The sequence below is a fragment of the Gobius niger genome, assembly GCF_951799975.1.
Source record: "Gobius niger genome assembly, chromosome: 8".
NCBI lineage: Eukaryota > Metazoa > Chordata > Actinopteri > Gobiiformes > Gobiidae > Gobius > Gobius niger.
This window is the reverse complement of record NC_136859.1, coordinates 37,004,645-37,028,087: the sequence shown is the minus strand read 5'-3', so window position 1 is coordinate 37,028,087 and position 23,443 is coordinate 37,004,645. Positions and strand designations below refer to the sequence as shown.

At 44.1% G+C, this 23,443-nt stretch overlaps 1 protein-coding gene across 1 annotated transcript in view; it reads left to right on the top strand.

The window, feature by feature from the left end:
- thsd7ab (thrombospondin, type I, domain containing 7Ab) overlaps nucleotides 1–23,443 on the top strand; it is a 357,113-nt gene that overhangs the window by 312,566 nt on the left and 21,104 nt on the right. The window contains exons 23-24 of the mRNA XM_079562212.1: nucleotides 5,640–5,814; nucleotides 16,107–16,283. Of these exons, the coding sequence (XP_079418338.1) occupies nucleotides 5,640–5,814; nucleotides 16,107–16,283 (352 nt within the window). The remainder of the gene's footprint in view (nucleotides 1–5,639; nucleotides 5,815–16,106; nucleotides 16,284–23,443) is intronic.

Below are 23,443 nucleotides of genomic sequence, written 5' to 3'. Positions count from 1 at the left end.
GGACCTTCACTCTCCTCACTCTGCGCCTTCACTGTTCTTACTCTGTGCCTTCACTCTCCTCTCTCTGCACCTGCACATGTAAATGCCAGTATATTATTTATAAGAAGCCTTTCTGACCAAGTCCACTATATCTCTGTGTTTGTTTGTAATCTATAACTTCCAGGAAAGATGCAGAATGTTCCATTATTATCAAGTGCATAGAGCTTTTCACTTTCCAGTTCATGAGTATAATACGTTTTGCTGACAGAAAACCAAGATTGCTCAGACATTATTTAATTTCACTACTTCAGCTTTGTTCCCTGGCAAACATATCAGAGGTATGGATTGAAATTTCACATTGAGTGATTTGAAAATAAATTTCTCTATAAACATCCAACATGTTTTAACCTTGGGGCAAAAAGTGTGTTTGCAACATGTTCTGTTCTCTCAGCTCTGTGCAGCAAATGGACCAGCGAGCAACAAATGATCGTTTGAACGCAAACAGGAAGAGTCTCCTTCAGATTAAATGACAGATGTCGGAGGGCAGTAGTCCAAGCATGGCCTAATAAATAAAAGTAAAGTGATCCAACTCCCAGAGGACAAAGAAGGCCGGCCCACTGGAGAAAACAGTTCTCAAAGCTCTGCAGTCAGCAATGAACCTCAGGGTAACGTTTGTAGACTTTGATCTGTACAAGAAGGCAAAGATCTTTAATAAAACTCTAAAGAGCATGTGGCGCTCATTGTCGTGGCAAATGTGGCAGCCATCTTGTGATTGGCTAATGCTAATAGTGAGTCATAAGAAAATGGGAATGCTGTTTTCGTTGATTAAACATCATCGTTTTTGCTTTTTTGTGTCGCTGGTAGCAGTGTTGTTTTTGGCAGCCCTTTTAGTTTTAGTTTTAGTCTTAGTCTTTAGGACGAAAATGCTTTTATGTTTAGTCACATTTTACTCATTTCAAAATGTGATTGTGTTTTAGTCACGTTTTAGTCAGACGAAAATTAAAAGGTTTTTGTCAAGTTTTCGTCTGTTTCATTATAAGAAGTTATAATTAATTTCAATAAGTCTTGGAAATTGGGATAAATAATAGCTTCTATTGGCTTTCTATAGCTTTTGACAAACAGATGACACCACGATCAGCACTGGCAGAAGTGGGAGGCCGACTGTGAACAGTACTTTTCCCAAAAGCGTCCGCTCTCCTCGTCCTCTCATCGTCGCTTCCAGATTTATTTATTTTTTTTACCAACAGCGCTGTCTGCACATACGTAGCCGACCTCAACGTGCTTCCTGCGTTCATACGCCACGGTATTGAAAACTGTCCTGAGAAACAACAAACTCCCTGTGACCTGGATGTCAGACGCTCCGAGGAGGATGTACGCTGACAGAGACCGCACGCCACGGGGAGAGAGAGAGAGAAAGAGGCGGCGCTGCCCGGGCGCATCATGAGCAGCACGGCGCCGCTGCCCGGGCGCATCATGAGCAGCACGGCGCCGCTGCCCGGGCGCAGCATGAGCAGCACGGCGCCGCTCCGGGTCACGTTTACCGTGTGTTCTCTCACTCCGCGCACAAACTCTGTTTGTGAACGATCTGACCAAAAACTTTCTCCCATTTTTGTCTCGTCTCGTTTCATTGACGTAAACTCGTAAACGTCTCGTCATGTTCTCGTCCCCAAAGAGCTCATTTTAGCTCGTCATCGTTACGTTATCGTCATTAAAAAAGGGGCGTCAACGAAAAGATATCGTTATCGTCTTCATTGACGAAAACAACACTGGCTGGTAGGTCTCAGGTCAGACATTTTTACTCAAATGGGTTTTGTAAATCAGTAAAGGAGTATCTTTTTGTCTTAGTATTTCACACCATTCACCGCCCTCCATGCACGCTCTGATATTCTCACATATATCATACTGTATGACAGGCCGCTCACTCAGCCAATAAACGTCTTGGATCATTATATAATCAAGCAATAAAGATCCTGGATAAAAAGCCAATCTGCAATATTCTTCAGAAGCATAAACTGCTACACTTGGAAAACTTATGTTATGCCTTCTCAATATTCAGATGAATATTAGTTGTAGACCAGGACCGCATGGTTCGAAACGCGCTGGCGTGCTGTGTATAATAAAATGAAACATTTTTCAGTCTGTTGGACAGTCAGGTATTTTCAAGTATTTTCCTTCAGGGCACAGTGTTGTATAATTGATTATATTTGTTGATGGTCCTGGTAGAGCACCTGTTTGCACCATTGTCACGTCTCCCGCTCCCGTCCTGCTGTATTCTTTAATATTCACACGTGTCAATAATCTAGCACCTGAGCCGCTCACTTTATTTATACAGAGTCACCGGAGGCTCCATCAATCACCATTCCACTCTGCAAGACTTTATCTGGTCAATCTGCCATTTCATACTCTGGTCCGAACAAACTTCAAACAGGATTTCTTATGGCCTCCTTTCAATAATGGTTTTCTTCTTCCTCTCGTCCATGAAGGCCAGATTTGTGTAGAGTACGACTTATTCACCTTATTCCGGAGGCTCGCGTGGGCGCCGCCATGAATTGTGCCCGCCCCTTTTCTCCTATGTGTTAACATGGGACTGGAGAAGTCCAGATAAAATCAGTCACACACGAAAACAAAGCCGTTTTCAGGCCACGCCGAGAAACGGTGCAGTGTCGACATGTCGGTGCAAATGAACATCAGACATTTTACACAAATCAATCGACTACACATCAGATTTGAGCAGAGAATATTTTTCCTCGTTCTCCGTTAAAATGAACGGGCTTCGCGCTCGACCGGAAGTGTCAGGACAACGGAAGTGCCGAGACAACGCAAAAAGTGGCAAAAGTGGGCGGGGCGGAATAAGGTGAATAGTTGTCCCATGTCCAGATTCCCCCAGCTCAGTGGCAGGACTTCACAGAGTTATCTTGAGGCACTTGGTTGTATTTCTTACCAGTGCTCTCCTTGTTCGATCTGTTAGTTTAGGTGGACGGCCTTGTCTTGGTAAGTCTGCAGTGGTGCTTTACTCTTTCCATTTCTGAATGATGGATTGAACAGTTGCTCCGGCAGATGTTTAAATCTTGGGAAATCTTTGTATAACTTAACACTGCTTTAAACTTGTCCACAGCTTTATCCCTGACCTCTCTGGTGCTCCTTGACCTTCATGATGTTGTTTAGTGACCAATACACTCCGACCATAGCTCTGAGGCCCTCACAGAACAGCTGTAATTATACTGAGAGTAGATTACACACAGGTGCCTCTATTTAATGGTTAGGCCAAGGTGTGAACATTCTGGAGTCATGAGGAATGTTATAAAAGCAATTTATTGCACGCAGAAAAATGCTGTATGAATACTTATGCACGCCCCACTTTTCCCTTTTCTATTTTTTGAAAAACAGAATCATGTATCATTTTGCTTTCACTTCACAGTCGTCTGTTACTTGTGTGTGAACGTTCAGTAAAAAATTCTAAATAAAATCTTTATGTTTATGGTTGTAAACATGACAAAATGTGCAAAAGTTCAAGGTGTATGAAGTTTTATACAAATGTTGTATTCATGTACTTTATTGTAAATTGTGTGCATGAGCAAAAATAATTGTTCCCGCACACTGCCAACCTTGCAAAAATAGTTTATTTGGATAGTCAACGTTTCGGTCCTGAGACCTTCATCAGGCAAATTGCTGAAGAGTTCTAGGTGACCAGTCTTAAGTCGGGTGTGACTGGCACCCAAGGGTGCCCCTCTTAAAGGGACACTGTGCCAAAAATGATTAACCCTTCAATGCACATTAAATAGACCATCAAATAGAGTAAGAAAACCTGGTGGAGCTGCATCCATCCTAACATGTAAACAACATGGTCACAGCACACAGTAGATCAGTATAGTCAGGTTACAAAATGCTCAAGTTAAATTGATCGTTGACGCCTTTAGCAGCCGACGTTTGTAAAGTGTGGATCTAATAAGACTCTCTTTGCTGGAGCAGTTTGTCATGATCTCCCCCTCTGAGTGGAGGGGGGACATGTTCAATGCCATAGAACCTCATGTCATTTACATGTTATGGTGCCCTTGTGGTTTAGCCTATGTAGGTAAAACTACGAGAAAGCTTAAACAACGCATTAGCGAGCACAAGAGCTCCATCCAGAGAACTGATCGGGATTACCCAGTTGTTCTACATTTTAATGACAACATTCATGATGTCTGTTCTCTGAGGTTCTATGGCATTGAACATGTCCCCCGTCCACTCAGAGGGGGAGATCATGACAAACGGCTCAAGCAAAGACAGTCTTATTGGATCCACACTTTACAAACGTTGGCTCCTAAAGGCTTGACTTGAGCATTTTTTTGTAACCTGGCTATACTGATCTATTGTGTAACCATGTTGTTCACATGTGAGGATGGATGCAGCTCCACCAGGTTTCCTTGTTCCACCTGTGATCTACATCCACTGATTTATGTAATCAGTTGCACTACTGTTTGTATTGTGTATATAATGTATATATTTTACTCTATTTGATGGTCTATTTAATGTGCATTGAAGGGTTAATCATTTTTGGCACAGTGTCCCTTTAAGAGTGGCACCCTTGGGTGCCAGTCACACCCGACTTAAGACTGGTCACCTGGAGCTCTTCAGCAATTTGCCTGATGAAGGTCTCAGGACCGAAACGTTGACTATCCAAATAAACTATTTCTGCAGGTTGGCAGTGTGCAGGAACTATTATTTTTGCTCATGTACGCTGGGATTTCCCTCATCTCCGACGCGCCTGCCCTGGTAAATGATGAGCGAAGTTTTCTCTCCTACTTGTAAATTGTGTGGAAAGGCCCAACCATGGCCATTAGCTGTGAATTCGCACTAGCTAAAAGCTCTTTATGCGTCGCATCTGGGGCTGCCAGCTTTGGTCGTTTAGTCGACTAATTGGTCGATGCCGTCGTGCTCCACCATCTGCACCACTGTCACCTCCTATTGAGCAGCTCCACACACAAAAGTCTATTTCTGCAGTTGGTCTCACATGTGGCTGCCTTTAGTCACGTCTCCATGGAGACGAGCTGCAGACGTCCCACTCCCAGTGCAGTCAGGACATTGCCTTTGTATGAATGTGTGTGCTTCGCTTCTGTTAATCTACCCCAGGACAGCTGTGGCTACAATACTAGTCTGTAGCAGAAACGGAAAGATTTACATAAACATATTGTTTTCTTTATCATTATCCTATCATCACTGTGTTAGTCACTCACTTTCTCATGCACCACACTCTTGCACGGTGCGGGACAAGGACAGAGTGACGCCATGGCCCTGTGGGAGCAGGGACTTGAACCATCAACCTTTCGCTCATTAGAGAACCTGCTTTATCTTCTGGGGTTAAAAAACATACAAGTTCTAAAAACAAAGAACAGTAAGGATGACATCACTACACATGACGTTTGAGAGAATGTTCAAACGATTGACAAATACAAAAATGCAGTGAGTTGTTTACTCAAGCAATGCCCATAATGAACAAGATGATACACCAGAGAATGCACCAGAGGATAAAGTCATGACTCAAGTAGAAGTCAAAGCACTCTAAGAAGTGCAGTTGCTCAGAGGTCAAATCAAACGGTCCAGTTGAGCTTGTTTCTCGTGTGTGGTTCCTCTGGGCCGAGCGGAGAAGCTGACCTTCTCCCTCTCGTCTCCGTTTGCAGAGCGTGGTGTGCGGCGCCGGCCTGCGCTTCCGTAACCTGACCTGCTGGGTGTCGGACGGCTCACCGGAGGACCCCGGGGCGCAGGTGGAGGAGGAGCTGTGCACGGGGCTGGAGCTGGCTGTGGGCGGCGACAAGACCATCAGCCTGAAGGAGCCCTGCACCCTGCCCTGCCCAGGTGACCCTCGCACTTCACCACCACCATCGTCCTCAGTATATTAGTCTGTCTGGGAGTCTTTTGGCCTTTCTTTACGTCTTCTACAGGAATCCACACTCACTCGCTGAATGATCCTGTTTGGTGAACTACACAACACAGACTAAAACAAAAATACTCTGTAACTTAAATAAATCATTTTCTTGTATTTTTAAGACACTGCAGGTGAGATTTTGAGAGATTTTGCTGTGGTCAATTTATTTTGCCTTTGAACATCTTCGTTTTAATGTCAAAGTAAACAGACCAAACTCTCCCTTTATAATCTTTGGCTGGATGAAATCCCTCCAACATGGCCGTATGAACACATCTTTATAACTAATACTGTACTAGGGCATTAATCACTACAGATTTTGAAAGGTCGACTTATTTGTCAAGATAGTCGAAGTCGAGTGAAGACGTCATATGAAGAGCGGAGGAAAAACGCCTCATTTACATCCAGCACATCCATGTTCAAATCCGTCATGTAATAATAGTCTCACATATAAGACAGTTTTGCTGCTTATTTTCTGAATTAATATACAACATAGTGGCTTATTTCCTTGGTTTAACTTGATTTTTAGGCAATTCTCAGTCTTATCTGTGCCAGAAACAGTGAGTAGATCCACGTCCTCTCCTCTCTCTACTCTGTTTGTGTCGTAGCTCCACTGTCTCCCTGGCCTTATCTGTAGGCTTACTCCTCTGTACTATAGGGGTCTTCATTGTGAATCCAAGGTCTGAAGTAAACAAGCTTTCTATCCCAGAGTTAAATCATAGTTGATTCCATGTGACTGAGTCCGTGTGCGAGAGAAGGTAAAAGCGGCTGCAGTGACGGTGGAGAGACGGTCACGGCTTCAGCTCGCTCATATCGGCTCAATACGTCCACTAGAGACTTCACATGGAGCACTAAAGTTAAAGGATCTGTATCCTGCTATTTTAGCCATCCCGAAGTAAAGGCATTTATATGATATGTTGTACCTCTTCCGCTATGGAGCACTATTTTTTGTGAACTAGGCCTATGTTTGTTTACTTTCCAAAATACTAAGACACCCCATCCATGTGTCTGTCCAGTCCATAAAGATCTATAGTATATGTTTATATTGCTGGACATTTCGACTCTATGCTGGTTCATGGCACTGACTCAACAGCCTGGCCAACACTCACCTTTAGCGTCCTGGTGCAGGCCGAAGCCTCACTGGTCTTGTATGAAGACATGTGTCCCGTTTTCACAGCCCTAGTTAATGCCCTGACTAATACATCACAAAATAATAACATACACTTAAACCTGGCTCTGTCTGTTATTAATATGATAGCAACTGATTTATATTCTCGAGTTTGTCGAGCAAAAGTTTCTATAAATGTATTGTTTCCACCATTCACCCGCAGTGGCTCACCTTAAGTCTGGTGATCATGAGCTTTAAACATGTGGAGGAGAGTTTCCTGTTCCGTGTAGGAAATATAAATACTCCTCAGAGTTATTGATGAGAGAACAGTGTGCTTTTCAGTCATGTGACTTGTTGTTATGGCGGACATTTTTTATACCAAAATAGAATTATGCAGTACTGCAACATGTAACAATATTTCTACTCAGGATGAAAATGAAATGCAATTATGTACATAATCGTAATCATTGCTCAAGAAGATAACAGTAATCAGACGACCCTAGAGAGCGCACGTTTATGTGAAATCAGTGAGTCAGTGTTTAAGGTGCGCCAAGATGTTAGCATGCTACCAGTTAGCATTTAGATTCAACAGCTCAGCTCTGACCTCTCCAAGAGAAAGCTCTGAACCACACTCCAAACATCGAGCCTTGGATACAACATGCTGTTACTGCAGTATTTACTCAGTGTTCATGTGTGAGCCACACATGTGTTCATCATGTTGAAGCCATTGACAGTTGATTGACAGTTGCTAACCGGTAGCATGCTAACGTCTTGAGCAGCTTAAACACTGACTCAAACTGGGACTCTGTTGACATGACAAACTGTAAAAATCACAGAGAAAGGTTTTCTTTTGCCTCTTTGATGTGTTCATTTAGTCTTCAGAGTGAAGCAGATCTTTTGTAAATCCTGCTGTAGCTCCACAGACAGAGCTGCTACGTCTGTGCCACATTTGCTGGTTTTTACTGTTTTCTTCTTGAGCAATGATTACAAGTCCATAAAAATGCCACTGTCAGCTGTCTTTCATTTTTTATCCTAGTAGAGATATTGCTACATGGTGTAGTACTGCATAATTCTACTTCGGTATTCAAAATGGCCGCCAGAAGTATGCGTGATGTCATTGGAAACACATGTATAGCATAAATTAGATTTTACATGACATGTCTCCTTTAAAGTGTCATTAATGTTGCAGCCATCTGGAAAGAAACCAGATTCCTTCTCTTGGAGACTGCCCCCTAGTGGACAGCGCCCTCTCTGCACGTGCTGATTCGATCCAGAAACACTCGCTAAAACAACAGCTGTGATCAAAACCATGCGTAGGTTTTCATAAAAGACACAAATCGATGATGCGAGTGAGCAGGTAGGAGACGAGCCTGGCGGGCGCTCCGCAGAGACAAGCAGACTCCACTTATTACAGAGAGGTGCTAATGCCGTCTGCATCGATCTGCGTATGAACACGCTTCATTTCTGTTACAGACACGGGTTGTAAAAAATAAAGCTGTGCTCCCAAATGGATCGGCGGACGCGCTCGTCAATAGTAAGGACGTTTATGAATGAGTATCGAGTGCGCTGGATTACATTAGCGTGGGCGAACTGCAGGCCAACCTTTAGCGAGAGCAAGAAACGCCGTGAAGTCAAAGTTGTTCGTACGGTTGGAGCACTGAAATGCCATGAAGAGCCGTTTTTTAAGGCAAGACGCAGGAGTTGAGTTGGGTTGAGTGCACAATGAGTCAATGAGTTATGCAATTAAAACATGTATTATTTATGCACTTTTTCTACATTGGTCACGACTGCCCTTCATTCGGTCTTTTTTCTGTCACTTATTTCCTCACAGACACTTCTGTGTTCTCTCTGCTGGACTGCACCAACTTAAACTAACTCTGAGAGTTCAACTTAACTCTGAGTCAGTTCAGTCCAATGGCGTCGCCTGCTTCAGCATTGACTGAAAGTGCAATGCAAAAGTGTTTCTGATTTTAACACCTCAGTCATTATTTGAGCGAGTTACATAAAACAACAAATGTTTGTGTGACTTTACAGTCTAAAACAGCAGCCCAGGCTCCTGCTGCAATTGAAGCCTTTGGGGCTGTAAAAGCACAACTGGGAGAGTCTATTATTAATAGATTTTAATACTGACCTCTGCCACGAGGATTTTAACTCCAGCGTTTCCACAAGCCTTTAGAAAGCATTGGAAGGTGTGTCATGTTCACATAGACAGTGGTCCCTCGTTTATCGCAGGGGTTTTGTTCAAAAAACATCCTGCAAAAGGTGAAATCTGCGAAGTATTCAGCTTTATTTTTTTTACAATTATTATATATGTTTTAAGGTTGTAAAGCCCCTCACCACACACTTAATACACTTTTTTCACTAGTTCACACGGGTTCCCCCTTATAGGTGCCTTCTGTATGACGTCACGCCAACTAAGTTACTCCATCTTGACGGGATACATGCTAATGAACTCCAGATTAACTCACACCAGCGTTTCAAATCTACATTTGAAAACCGCTGAAATGCCTGAAACTTGTTGCGCAGTTGCATTAGTGGTGTCAGAATTTCTCATGTCTTTACTCTTTTAATGGGGTCCCATTGTACTTTTCAATCGGATATCTCATCAAATGATTAGCCTATTGAAAACTGCTGTAGCATAGAAGGATTTACTGTCAATGTGAGATTTACTGTTCGTTAATCTGTGAAAGAGCGATCTAACAAGCTGGGGTCCAAGTCAATGTGTTTTACAGTATTATTAGCCTGCTGGTTTAGCGAAGTGTCAAGTAACTTGCTTTTTTGGTTGCCATACAGATGTATTCGATACCCATCCTGACTGAAACATCTGTATGCAGAAAGGCTTTTATATGCTTTTAATGATTTTCCTGTGTATGAAGACGGAAAGTCTATCAAGAAACTATGTACTATGTAAATATCGCCAAACTCGAGTGAAGGTATGTTGACCGAGAACTTTGCGTCAGTAAATAAGTCGGCCGGAAGCGTGTCTGGGTCTGTAATATCCAACAATGACCGTTTGTTTGCGTATCGAAGTGCCGCATTTCCTTGTAAGTGAGTTGTAACAGATGTAGGTGAAATAACGCTGCATAATTGTGTGGAATTGCGATCGTTTTCTGTTGCATTCGCCATTTTTGTTTCCCTTCAAAATGTCGCACGCTTGCATTTCTAGTCATGTGACTGGGAGACGCCTATACCTGGTGTCACTGTGCGATTTTATTACATTACAGACGTGGGGATGCAAACATCGTGAGCCGCACATGTCTCCGCTGGGTGATTGTTGAAGAGACAATTGACTGTGCATAACTTCAAATCATAACAATGCCGCCCAAGAAGTGACTTCCTGTTTCAATACAGCACACCAAAATAAAAGCACCATCTTATTCATTAGTTCAGCAGTTCATTAGTTCAACTTACTTTCTGCCAAACTATAAACAGACAAAACACTTGAAATGTGTGTATTTAATTATATTCTTGTAATGTCGCAAGTACCTGCTGAACTAATAAATGAGACGAGCTGTGTGCTTTTATTTTGGCATGCTGGATTGAAACAGGAAGTCACTTCTTGGGTGGCGTTGTTTTGATTCTAAGTTATGCGCAGAGTCAATTGTAGCTACGACCAAAGTTTGATCCTATAGTTTCAGGCTTCAGACGGCGAGTGTTTAGTCAGACCCAGCCTGTGTTGCTGTGACTCTGCGCTGAGAGGAAGCTCACTCTGTGACGAGCCAATCAGGACGCAGAACACAATGCGCGTATGCCGTTCTGTAAAAAAGTATGTGAAGTTGTACTAAAAAAAACATCAAAACAGCGAAGGTGAACCGTGTTATGTTGAGGAACCACTGTAGATTTTATATATCCTGAATTCTCCACAGCTTTCATTCACCTGGCCACGCCCTCCCGCCTGACTGCCTCCATGTTTTTTTTTTTATTTAAGTCAAACTGCTACTGAATGAACTGCTACTGAATGAACAGACTGTAGCTACACCTGTACTGGCTCAGACAGTTTGAAACATGAACCACCACAACGATATGAAGCCACACAGAAAACAGACCATGATACAAATAATAAGACTTACCCTCAACAGCTACGGAAATAAAAATGTTCTCGTCAAATATTCCACTCAGTCCTGTCCTTTGGTTTAGTGATGGAAATTTCGGCTCTTTTTCGGATTATTTGGACCAAAAGGCTCATCTTATTATTGAATTAAATGTCTGTCAATCATCAACATTGGTTGTGCAGAGATCTGCCATTTTTAATATCAGTCATGGGTGGGGCGGGTGGGGAGGGTGGGGAGGAGTGGCTTATGGGATGGCACATTTGGAGCAAACCTCAGAGCATGTCACAAACACATCACAAACAGTCACTGTGTGTCAGTCCCGACAGTTCAGACGAGAGTAGAGGCTCAAGATAAACAATATTTCAAGAACAATGATAAAATAGAGCTTAATACTTAGTAAGTTAAGTCAAGTTAGGTTAAGTTATACTTAAAATGTATTCTCTGCATTGGACCCGTCCTCAAAGCCGCTGGGACGACCTGTAGGAGCAGTGAGCTCCCAGCTTAGGCCGGCACTCAGGGACCCATCTCCAGATGTGGAACCAGGCTATGGTCAGAAACACCTGACCAGAAGATTAACATATTGTACATGTTTTTAGTTTTACACAAACACAGGGAGAACATTCAAACTCCACACTAACCTCTACACTCCTGTCAGAGTTCAACAGTTCAGTGGCATGGGGACAAAAGGTGGATAAAACCAATGTCCAGAAAGCATGAGCGAAAACTCTGAGGACAAAGTGTGGAGAAGCTGACCCCGCTCTAGCTCCTGATCGCTGGTGAGGAACCTCCAGAGGTCCCTACGCTAAAGGAGATACGACAGGAAGCCTTTCCCTACCTCCTTCCTCACTGACAGCACTTTTCAGACGCTTCTTATCACGGTGGACGCTGACGCACATCCAGCTGTGGCTTAGACCTTTTACCCATGTGCACCTTTCGGATACACCCCGATAAACACCAGGACAATGCAGAGTCCCACGCGTGACCAGAGACAACGAGGCTTCAGTGACGCACCACTGGCTCCTGCCTCCCTTGCTGTGATAAATGCACGGAGGAAGTCACTCGGGCGTGGCCAGGCGAGGCTTTCATGCAAACGTACGGGTCAATCACACTTTCCCCGAGAGAAAAATCAGTGTGACATAGCAGTAGTTTTTTTGTTTACTGCTCTATCATTTATTACTAATACCTTTTCTTAAATGCTTTAATCGTTTATAAATAAGTCATTCTCTTATTTGAAACATCTCCTGTAAACAGTGAGGGAGCAGGAGATTGTGAGCCTTGTACATCACAACTGCTGTGTAAACATCAACAAGATCATGAAATTTTAAGATATTTAATCTAATAAAAAGTGGATTTGTTGGAGCGAGGTGTTCTGCATGGCTGATCACTCTAACTGCTTTATTTTGTAATAAGAAAATAGGTTGTATATTAGTTTTAAAGGTATTCCTCCATATTTCCACACAATAGCAAAGGTGTGGAAGGATGTGGGAGTTGTACAGTATATATAATGCATTTTGATTCACAGAGGTTTTAATTTTACACATTAAAGCAATAAGTGTAGAAATTTTGAATTTCATGTGCACTTTCCAATTTAACTTATCATCATTATTGATTCCCAAAATCTTTGTTGCATACACCCTTTCAATGTCTACCTCCCCAATTTTGTTTTGACATGGTTTGTTTACTTGTTTCCAAATACAATATATTTAGTTTTATGCAGATTTATGGAAAGTTTATTTACATCAAACCATTTTTTTTAGTATCTCAAGTTCAGTTCCTGCTGTATTCGAAAGCAGCTCAAGATCTTTCCCAGAACAGCACAGACTGGTATCATCAGCAAACAGGATACGGTGTACTTTGCTGAGGACTTCACTGATATCATTAATGTACATAATAAATAGTTTAGGTCCCAGAACGGAGCCCTGAGGGACACCGTGGGTTATTTTTGCCTCCATTGACTTGGTGTTATTAATATGTACATACTGATCATACAATCAAGTCGTTTAACAAAAAGCTCACGTCATGTATCAGAAGCATGTGGCGTTTAGACATAGGAGCTGCAGATGTGTTTGAACAGTCCACAGTCTGACGATTAAGCAACAGTCCCAGACAGGAGTGGACCCAGTCTCTCGGCTCAGGGCTGTGTTCGGAGGAGTTTTTATGCAAAGCCAAACTGTTGAAATATCACCAATATCAGACAGCGCTGGATTTATGAACTCCTCTGTCAGACACTTTTACTCCGGCTCCCTCTCGGAATAAAGTGGCCATGATTTACTCAGCGGAGAGCTCTGTACAGTGAGCTCCCCTCAGACTGTGATAGACTGCGGGGATCTATTGACTGCAAAGCGATGTCGGCGAGGAAACGCTCAAGAAACTGTTTTACAGATGTGATTTCTCTATTGTCCATATTTCTGAGGGGGAAAGTGGCTCAATTCAGGTAGACTTTATCCTCGTATCCTCTGCAACCTGTAAGCAGCCAATAACAGAGGCACCGCAGGGCTTTAGTTCCGAAAGGATACACAAAGTGTCAAAGCCAGGGCATCCGCGGGGCGTAAAACAGCAACAAGTCGTACGTTTTTGCTCCAAAGTTGCCAATTTGCCAACTGTACATGAAGTGTGAGTAATAAACAGCAAAATCAAGCAGCCCGGCTCAGTGTGTGATCGTTGTTAAAGGGATGCTTTATGTAGACGGTGGGTTTATTGACTTTATTCAGGCATTTTCACATGATCATGATCATCCGAAGTTCATCGAAGTTCATAATGCTACGATCGTAGCATTAGCTTTGGGAATGCCCTGCATCATCAAGGCCTAAACACATTCCTATCGTGGATACAGCCATTTTTAATAAGTTTTCTTGTCACTTCTTTTAATCCTGGGTGTTGAGGTAAAATAAACACTTCTGTGTCTTTGTAAAAGTCCCAGAGCTGCTGTAGCTCCAGTTCACAACACGATGAAGCTAATCCTCCATGACTGTTTACATCTGCCCCAGTGGTTCCGCTGTCCCCGCCGTACTGGCGTCTATGATCACGGATTTGAAAAACTTGAAAATCCGAGTTTCAATCTCGAAATTCTGAGTTTTAAAAGTCGTAATTTCGAGATTTAAACTCGTAGTATGAGTTTAAAAGTCGTAATTGTGTTTTAAACACGCAATTATGACTTAAAATCTCGTAATTTCGACTTCCCGTTGGGCTTTTATTTTTTAACATGGCGGAAACGGGCTTCCATAGAAGAAAGAAAAGGAAGAAAAAAATGTGTTGTGTTTTGTGTGTGTGTGTGTGTGTGTGTGTGTGTTTTGTGTGTGTTTTGTGTGTGTTTTGTGTGCACTTCTGTATTTGTCTTCATTGTTGCACAGCCTTGATGTTAATATTTGTTTAAAATTGTTAAGACCCCAGGAAGAATAGCTGCTTAATTTAGTAGCTAATGGGGATCTAAATAAATAAACAAACCTCAAAAAGTGAATATAACAGTGAAAATAGGGGCTTCTGTGGAGATACAAACTGTCGGATAGCACACATTGATAGAAAAATAAAGTCTGCCCTTGTCACAGTGTCATAGTGCACATGTTTCTGACCTGGATTATCTTTCTGGGCCAAAGTGGCTCTGAAAGTTTCAAATTGATGTCTATAAATGCATTATTTTCCGCTATTCACCTGAAGCGCCCCCCCTTAAAAAAACAAAACTATTAAACTCCTCATGAAAATAGGCGGTGGTCTGCTTAATGGCAGCTTCTGTCCCGCTCCTCACCCTCCTCACCCTCTCCACCCTCCTCACCCTCCTCACCCTCCCCTGTCACTTCTGTCTGGCTGTTACGTAACCTGGATTGGAGAGCGAGGCGACTGGCCCAGATCCACTCCATTTGAAGCTCTCTTTTCAATCTGCCGTTTTTGCGAGGGCTTTTAAAGAGCCTGCCAGGACACGGGCCGTCAGGGGCCGCCAGGGGCAGGGGGTGTGCGTCCTGGGCCACAATCCTCCGCCGAATATTACGGTCAGTCGGGAATTGTGTTGGGATTTTGAGGCAGGACGGGCGGCTTTCATGCGGCGCCTCGCCCTCCCGCTGCTAATGGAGCACTCACACGGGCCTGCCAAGGCTCCAGCGGGGGGGGGGGGATTCAGAATGTAACATCATGTTTGCTCGGATACAGTCTGAGGTGTGACTGCATTTGTGAGATTAAGAGGACGTCTGTGTGCTGTCGTTTTCATGGAGATATAGAGAAAATAATGACAATGCTTAATATTTGATGGCATAAATTCATACAGAATATAAAACCATATACTTCAAAACTCATTGGTCTGCAAGTGGAGCTGCAAGTTTCTGTAAATTCTAACCTCTTACCTCTTAAACAAGCATTTTCTCCAGTTCAGCTTTACCCAAATCTTGAAGTTTCTGGACTGGAGCTTACAGCCTCAGGGCCAGTGTAACGCTAAGGATCTTTTTCCTCACATTGTTGCCGTGTTTTCTCTTTTTTCACTGTCTTTTTCATCTATTTTATCACTTTATTGGTGATTTTTTTTGTTGCTTTTTAATTGTGTTTTTGTCACATTTTTCCTACATTTTTGCTGAGGAGTTGTCACTATTTTGCTGCACATTCATCGCGGGGAGAACATGCAAACACACACAGAAAGGCCCCGGCCCTGGTGGGAATCGAACCCGGACCTTCTAGGCCGGCCCACGTTTTCATCATTGCTTTATTCTTGTTTTTTCGCTATTTTGATGCTTTTTTTTAAAGAAGCTTTTAGATTTGGGTGAAGCCAAGCTTGAGAAAATGTGTTCGGTTCAGGTGGGGGTTTAGAGGTTAATCCATTTTTGGTTTATTTGGTCTGGACATTTTTGGTTTATTTGGTCAAGCACATTGTGTCACAACAGTTTCAGCTCACTTTACAGTGAACCTGATGGAAAGTCATATTCAGAGGAATCTATAAAAGACTTAAAAAAAAAAAAATCACCTTTGATCCACCAATCTATATCACACATGCTTTTGAAATGGAGAAATCAAGCACTTGTCTCTGAGTGTGCATGTGAAGGAACATTGTTTTTAAGTGTATATGTTTGTCCTCTGTGTGGTCCAGGGGAGTGCTACCTGATGGAGTGGTCCGACTGGAGCCCGTGCGTCAGTGTCTGTGTGAAGGAGCCCACGGTGGTGGAGTTCGGCTCGGTCCAGGTCCGGTCCAGAGCGGTACTGGCCCAGGAGCCCGAGAACCTGCTGCAGTGTCCGGACCAGGCCTGGGAGTCTCAGAGCTGCACGGGTGAGGAGGCACACACTGCACACGGACACAGGCACCACACAGGAAACACAGGACATACCGGAAACACAGGACATACAGGAATACACAGGACACAGGAAACACAGGAAACACAAGTCACAGGAAACACAGGAAACGCAGGAAACACAGGACATACCGGAAAAAAGGACATAACACAGGACACAGGACACACAGGACACAGGAAACACAGGAAACACAGGACATACCGGAAAAAAGGACATACCGGTAACACAGGACACAGGACACACAGGACACAGGAAACACAGGACACACAGGAAACACAGGAAACACAGGAAACACAAGACAGAGGAAACACAGGACACAGGAAACACAGGACACAGGAAACACAGGACAGAGGAAACACAGGAAACACAGGAAACACAGGACAGAGGAAACACAGGACACAGGAAACACAGGACACAGGAAACACAGGACAGAGGAAACACAGGACACACAGGAAACACAGGAAACACAGGAAACACAAGACAGAGGAAACACAGGACACAGGAAACACAGGACACAGGAAACACAGGACAGAGGAAACACAGGAAACACAGGAAACACAGGACAGAGGAAACACAGGACACAGGAAACACAGGACACAGGAAACACAGGACAGAGGAAACACAGGACACAGGAAACACAGGACAGAGGAAACACAGGACACAGGAAACACAGGACAGAGGAAACACAGGAAACACAAGACACAGGAAACACAGGAAACACAGGAAACACAGGACAGAGGAAACACAGGACACAGGAAACACAGGAAACACAGGAAACACAAGACACAGGAAACACAGGACAGAGGAAACACAGGACACAGGAAACACAGGACAGAGGAAACACAGGACAGAGGAAACACAGGACAGAGGAAACACAGGACACAGGAAACACAGGAAACACAAGACACAGGAAACACAGGAAACACAGGAAACACAGGACAGAGGAAACACAGGACACAGGAAACACAGGACAGAGGAAACACAGGACACAGGAAACACAGGAAACACAAGACACAGGAAACACAGGACACAGGAAACACAGGACAGAGGAAACACAGGACACAGGAAACACAGGACAGAGGAAACACAGGACACAGGAAACACAGGAAACACAAGACACAGGAAACACAGGAAACACAGGAAACACAGGACAGAGGAAACACAGGACACAGGAAACACAGGAAACACAGGAAACACAAGACACAGGAAACACAGGACAGAGGAAACACAGGACACAGGAAACACAGGACAGAGGAAACACAGGACACAGGAAACACAGGACACAGGAAACACAGGACACAGGAAACACAGGACACAGGAAACACAGGACAGAGGAAACACAGGACAGAGGAAACACAGGACACAGGAAACACAGGACAGAGGAAACACAGGACACAGGAAACACAGGACAGAGGAAACACAGGACACAGGAAACACAGGAAACACAAGACACAGGAAACACAGGAAACACAGGAAACACAGGACAGAGGAAACACAGGACAGAGGAAACACAGGACACAGGAAACACAGGACAGAGGAAACACAGGACACAGGAAACACAGGACAGAGGAAACACAGGACACAGGAAACACAGGAAACACAAGACACAGGAAACACAGGACAGAGGAAACACAGGACAGAGGAAACACAGGAAACACAGGAAACACAGGACAGAGGAAACACAGGACACAGGAAACACAGGACAGAGGAAACACAGGACACAGGAAACACAGGACAGAGGAAACACAGGAAACACAGGACACAGGAAACACAGGACACAGGAAACACAGGACACACAGGAAACACAGGAAACACAGGAAACACAAGACAGAGGAAACACAGGACACAGGAAACACAGGACACAGGAAACACAGGACAGAGGAAACACAGGAAACACAGGAAACACAGGACAGAGGAAACACAGGACACAGGAAACACAGGACACAGGAAACACAGGACAGAGGAAACACAGGACACACAGGAAACACAGGAAACACAGGAAACACAAGACAGAGGAAACACAGGACACAGGAAACACAGGACACAGGAAACACAGGACAGAGGAAACACAGGAAACACAGGAAACACAGGACAGAGGAAACACAGGACACAGGAAACACAGGACACAGGAAACACAGGACAGAGGAAACACAGGACACAGGAAACACAGGACAGAGGAAACACAGGACACAGGAAACACAGGACAGAGGAAACACAGGACACAGGAAACACAGGAAACACAAGACACAGGAAACACAGGAAACACAGGAAACACAGGACAGAGGAAACACAGGACACAGGAAACACAGGAAACACAAGACACAGGAAACACAGGAAACACAGGAAACACAGGACACAGGAAACACAGGACAGAGGAAACACAGGACACAGGAAACACAGGACAGAGGAAACACAGGACACAGGAAACACAGGACAGAGGAAACACAGGACACAGGAAACACAGGAAACACAAGACACAGGAAACACAGGAAACACAGGAAACACAGGACAGAGGAAACACAGGACACAGGAAACACAGGAAACACAAGACACAGGAAACACAGGACACAGGAAACACAGGACAGAGGAAACACAGGACACAGGAAACACAGGACAGAGGAAACACAGGACACAGGAAACACAGGAAACACAAGACACAGGAAACACAGGAAACACAGGAAACACAGGACAGAGGAAACACAGGACACAGGAAACACAGGAAACACAGGAAACACAAGACACAGGAAACACAGGACAGAGGAAACACAGGACACAGGAAACACAGGACAGAGGAAACACAGGACACAGGAAACACAGGACACAGGAAACACAGGACACAGGAAACACAGGACACAGGAAACACAGGACAGAGGAAACACAGGACAGAGGAAACACAGGACACAGGAAACACAGGACAGAGGAAACACAGGACACAGGAAACACAGGACAGAGGAAACACAGGACACAGGAAACACAGGAAACACAAGACACAGGAAACACAGGAAACACAGGAAACACAGGACAGAGGAAACACAGGACAGAGGAAACACAGGACACAGGAAACACAGGACAGAGGAAACACAGGACACAGGAAACACAGGACAGAGGAAACACAGGACAGAGGAAACACAGGAAACACAGGAAACACAGGACAGAGGAAACACAGGACACAGGAAACACAGGACAGAGGAAACACAGGACACAGGAAACACAGGACAGAGGAAACACAGGAAACACAGGACACAGGAAACACAGGACAGAGGAAACACAGGACACAGGAAACACAAGACACAGGAAACACAGGACAGAGGAAACACAGGACAGAGGAAACACAGGACACAGGAAACACAGGAAACACAGGAAACACAGGAAACACAAGAAACAGGAAACACAGGACACAAGAAACACAGGAAACACAGGACACAGGAAACACAGGAAACACAAGAAACAGGAATCACAGGACACAGGAAACACAGGAAACACAGGAAACACAGGAAACACAGGACACAGGAAACACAGGAAACACAAGACACAGGAAACACAGGAAACACAGGAAACACAGGACATACAGGAAAACACAGGACATACAGGAAACACAGGAAACACAGGAAACACAGGAAACACAGGACATACAGGAAACACAGGACACAGAAAACACAGGAAACACAAGACACAGGAAACACGGGAAACACAAGACACAGGAAACACAAGACACAGAAAACACAAGACAAAGGAAACACAAGACACAGGAAACACAGGAAACACAGGACACAGGAAACACAAGACACAGGAAACACAGGAAACACAGGACACAGGAAACACAAGACACAGGAAACGCAGGAAACACAGGAAACACAGGAAACACAAGACACAGGAAACACAGGAAACACAAGACACAGGAAACACAGGACACAGGAAACACAAGACACAGAAAACACAAGACACAGGAAACACAAGACACAGGAAACACAAGACACAGGAAACACAAGACACAGGAAACACAAGACACAGGAAACACGGGAAACACAAGACACAGGAAACACAGGAAACACAAGACACAGGAAACACAGGACACAGGAAACACAAGACACAGAAAACACAAGACACAGGAAACACAGGAAACACAGGAAACACAGGACACAGGAAACACAGGAAACGCAGGAAACGCAGGAAACACAGGACACAGGAAACGCAGGAAACACAAGACACAGGAAACACAGGAAACACAGGAAACACAGGAAACACAGGAAACACAGGACACAGGAAACACAGGAAACACAGGAAACACATGAAACACAGGAAACACAGGAAACACAGGACAGAGGAAACACAGGACACAGGAAACACAGGACACAGGAAATCATCAGCAAATACAAGTTTAGATGCCCTAGTAGAAAGTTACTGAAAGTCTGGAGCTGGTCAAAGCGGAGAGAGAAAGAAGGAAGGTGTATATGTGTATAATTTGGGTATCTGCATTGAATCCAGTTTTTGTTGTTTTGTTGGCCACATTCATTTATCTTGTCAGAATAGGTTAACTGTGATGTCAAATGTCATAAAAGTGCTGCACATTTTCGTGAGTAACTTGGCTATTGTTAGACCTTTGTCTTGAGGATTTACTTTATTAGTCAAAAGGTCAGCTCTGCTAACAGTCACATGTTCTTTTTATTGGCTACCTCAAACTGTACGCAATTAATCTGTTTCCATCCTCCAAAAAGGCGCGTTCAAGTATAATTGCAAAACTAAAATAACACTTTGAGAGGGCGGATCAAATTTTTAAGGATTCTAATTGCGAAATTTGGTGTTACCATCACTTGATACTTATGTGAAACTTTAAAATAAGAAAGTAAGTGCTTTGTTTGCCTTTGTACAACTGTACGTTGAAGTTTCAGGTGTTGTGTTAGTCCTGGGCCGCTGCGGGCCGACCTGAGCTGTATGTTTTTGGAGGTTGGGGAAACCGGACAACTGCCTTCAGTCTCCTCTGATCCTCTGAAACAGTGCTCCGCCTCCTGGGTTTGTCCCTGTTTCAGAGCGTGGTGTCCTGCACTGATCAGCTCCTCTTCCTCCCGCGCAGCTCCTTCCGCTCCACAACAGTCTTTCACCATCTTCTGAAGAGCGAAGCAGATCAATATAATCTGTCTTTTTCTCCAGTGAATGAACATTAGTCAGAGCAATAGTAGGGATAGAAGATTTGTGTTGCTGTGAGTCTCGTCCAGATACCTCCTTGTTTGCCCCTTGACGCCTCCACTGTGCCGCAGGTGTGGGGGGCTCTTGGTGCCTCTTCAGTGTTTCAGAAGAAGAAGAAATGTTGGTCTCAATGTCTTCAGATCATGAGCCTCTGTTTGTTTACTTAAAAAAGCCGGGTCCTTCATGGCTTTTACGGATTCCCTGCAGAGAAAAAAAAAAAAAGCATTACAATGAAGTGATGGAAACGCAGCTACTGTCTGTCTGCTCACTTTGCAGTATTGCACTTTATTAAAAAGAGGCTACAAGTGTCTGCCACATCCTCTTTAGTGCAGAGAGCTCACACTGGAGCTGATTCCTGAGTTCATTTGGGGTCAATCTCTGTAAAATTGAATGAAAAAAAGATCTGTCTCCATTTCGAACTGTCTAAAAGAGCCGATTCGGTCCTGAACGTTACATCACTAGTGCTGCCATCTCCCCTCGCCGCCCAGATGAAACACATGACAATGACAAAGTGCAAAGAACACCAGACAATATAATGCTAATGGTAATTGAAACAGAAATGGAGGCTGTTCCCTTCAGTTCTGAGCTAAGGTTTTATTAAACACACAAGCACCTGCCCTCATTAGCCGCCTTCATTACCCAGAGTCCCCCGGTCTCGTACTCCTGAGAGCCTGAGTCACTTCTTCTCCAAACCCGAGGACTCCGGCTCAGTCACTGTTCGAAACTACAGCGCTCCCATAGGATCCCTCCCCCTCACTCTCACTCTCCTGTACAGCCCTGGGCCCTGTGTGAACTTCAGCCTGACCTGTTTAACTCGCCGTCCCACCGGAGGCTGTGAGAGTGGGTCAGACCTGCACACAGCAGAGCGGAGAGGAGGAGAGTACAGGGGAGTGCTTTAGTGTCCGGTTATGGCGGAGAATACTAGACCAGCGGTTCTCAACCTTTTCCAGCTCTGCTATTGTGATGTTATTTCTGCACTTTCACCCCATTGTCTTAATAATGTGTCTAAAATATCTGCTTTAACACTAATGCAGGGATATTGATAGGATGATGCAGGTTATGTTGACGGGCAGCGGTCTAGAAGGTCCCGTGTTCGATTCCCACCTGGACCGGGCCTTTCTGTGTGGAGTTTGCATGTTCTCCCCGTGTCTGCGTAGGTTTCCTCTGGTACTCCAGTTTCCCCACCACTAAAAACATGTACAATAGGCCAGGATGAATGAGAGTGTGTGTGAGTATGGGACGACAGATGGAATTGAGCCTATGGCTATAATCCAGTGTGGCTTGTTTACATGCATGAGACCCATGCATGTTCATTAACATGCACTGTCCCGACCACTAAAATGTCCTCGCGTCCTAGAAGCTGCTGGGATGGAAAGTAAAGGCGCCATGATAATCACACATGCAGCCGCTGGGTCACTGAACAGTCAAACACGCACTAATATCAACTTCTTTTTTTGCATAATAAGTTGCGTAACACATTCATAAGCTGCAGCTTAATTCTTGTCAAGTGCCAAATTCCAGTCATGTGGCTCCTTATTTTCGCCCAGGCCGGTGTGGACGCCTATACCAATGGCCTAAATTAGACTGTTTATACATGGATTAGTACATATCAGGGTTTCCGTTAGCCGGCTGTAGCCGGCTTTTGGCCGGTTTGAAAAGCAAATGGCCGGTAAAAATTATGTCCATCGGCCAAATTGGAGAATATAGAAAAATATATTAAACATGTCACCTAAGTCAGTGACTAACATAACAAAGCGTTTTCGAGACAGGCCTAAATATTTAAAAAGGTTCAATATTTCTTTCAAAAAAGTTTTGATTTACGCCCTTAGCCCGTTTTACAAAGCGCAGTCGAAGCGCCATCATCGCTGTCTGGATGTGTAACGCTTTTTCTTCGTGCTTCGTCACATTTTCCAAGAAAGCGTGTGTTAAGAACTCAGCAGCTAATACGTTTGA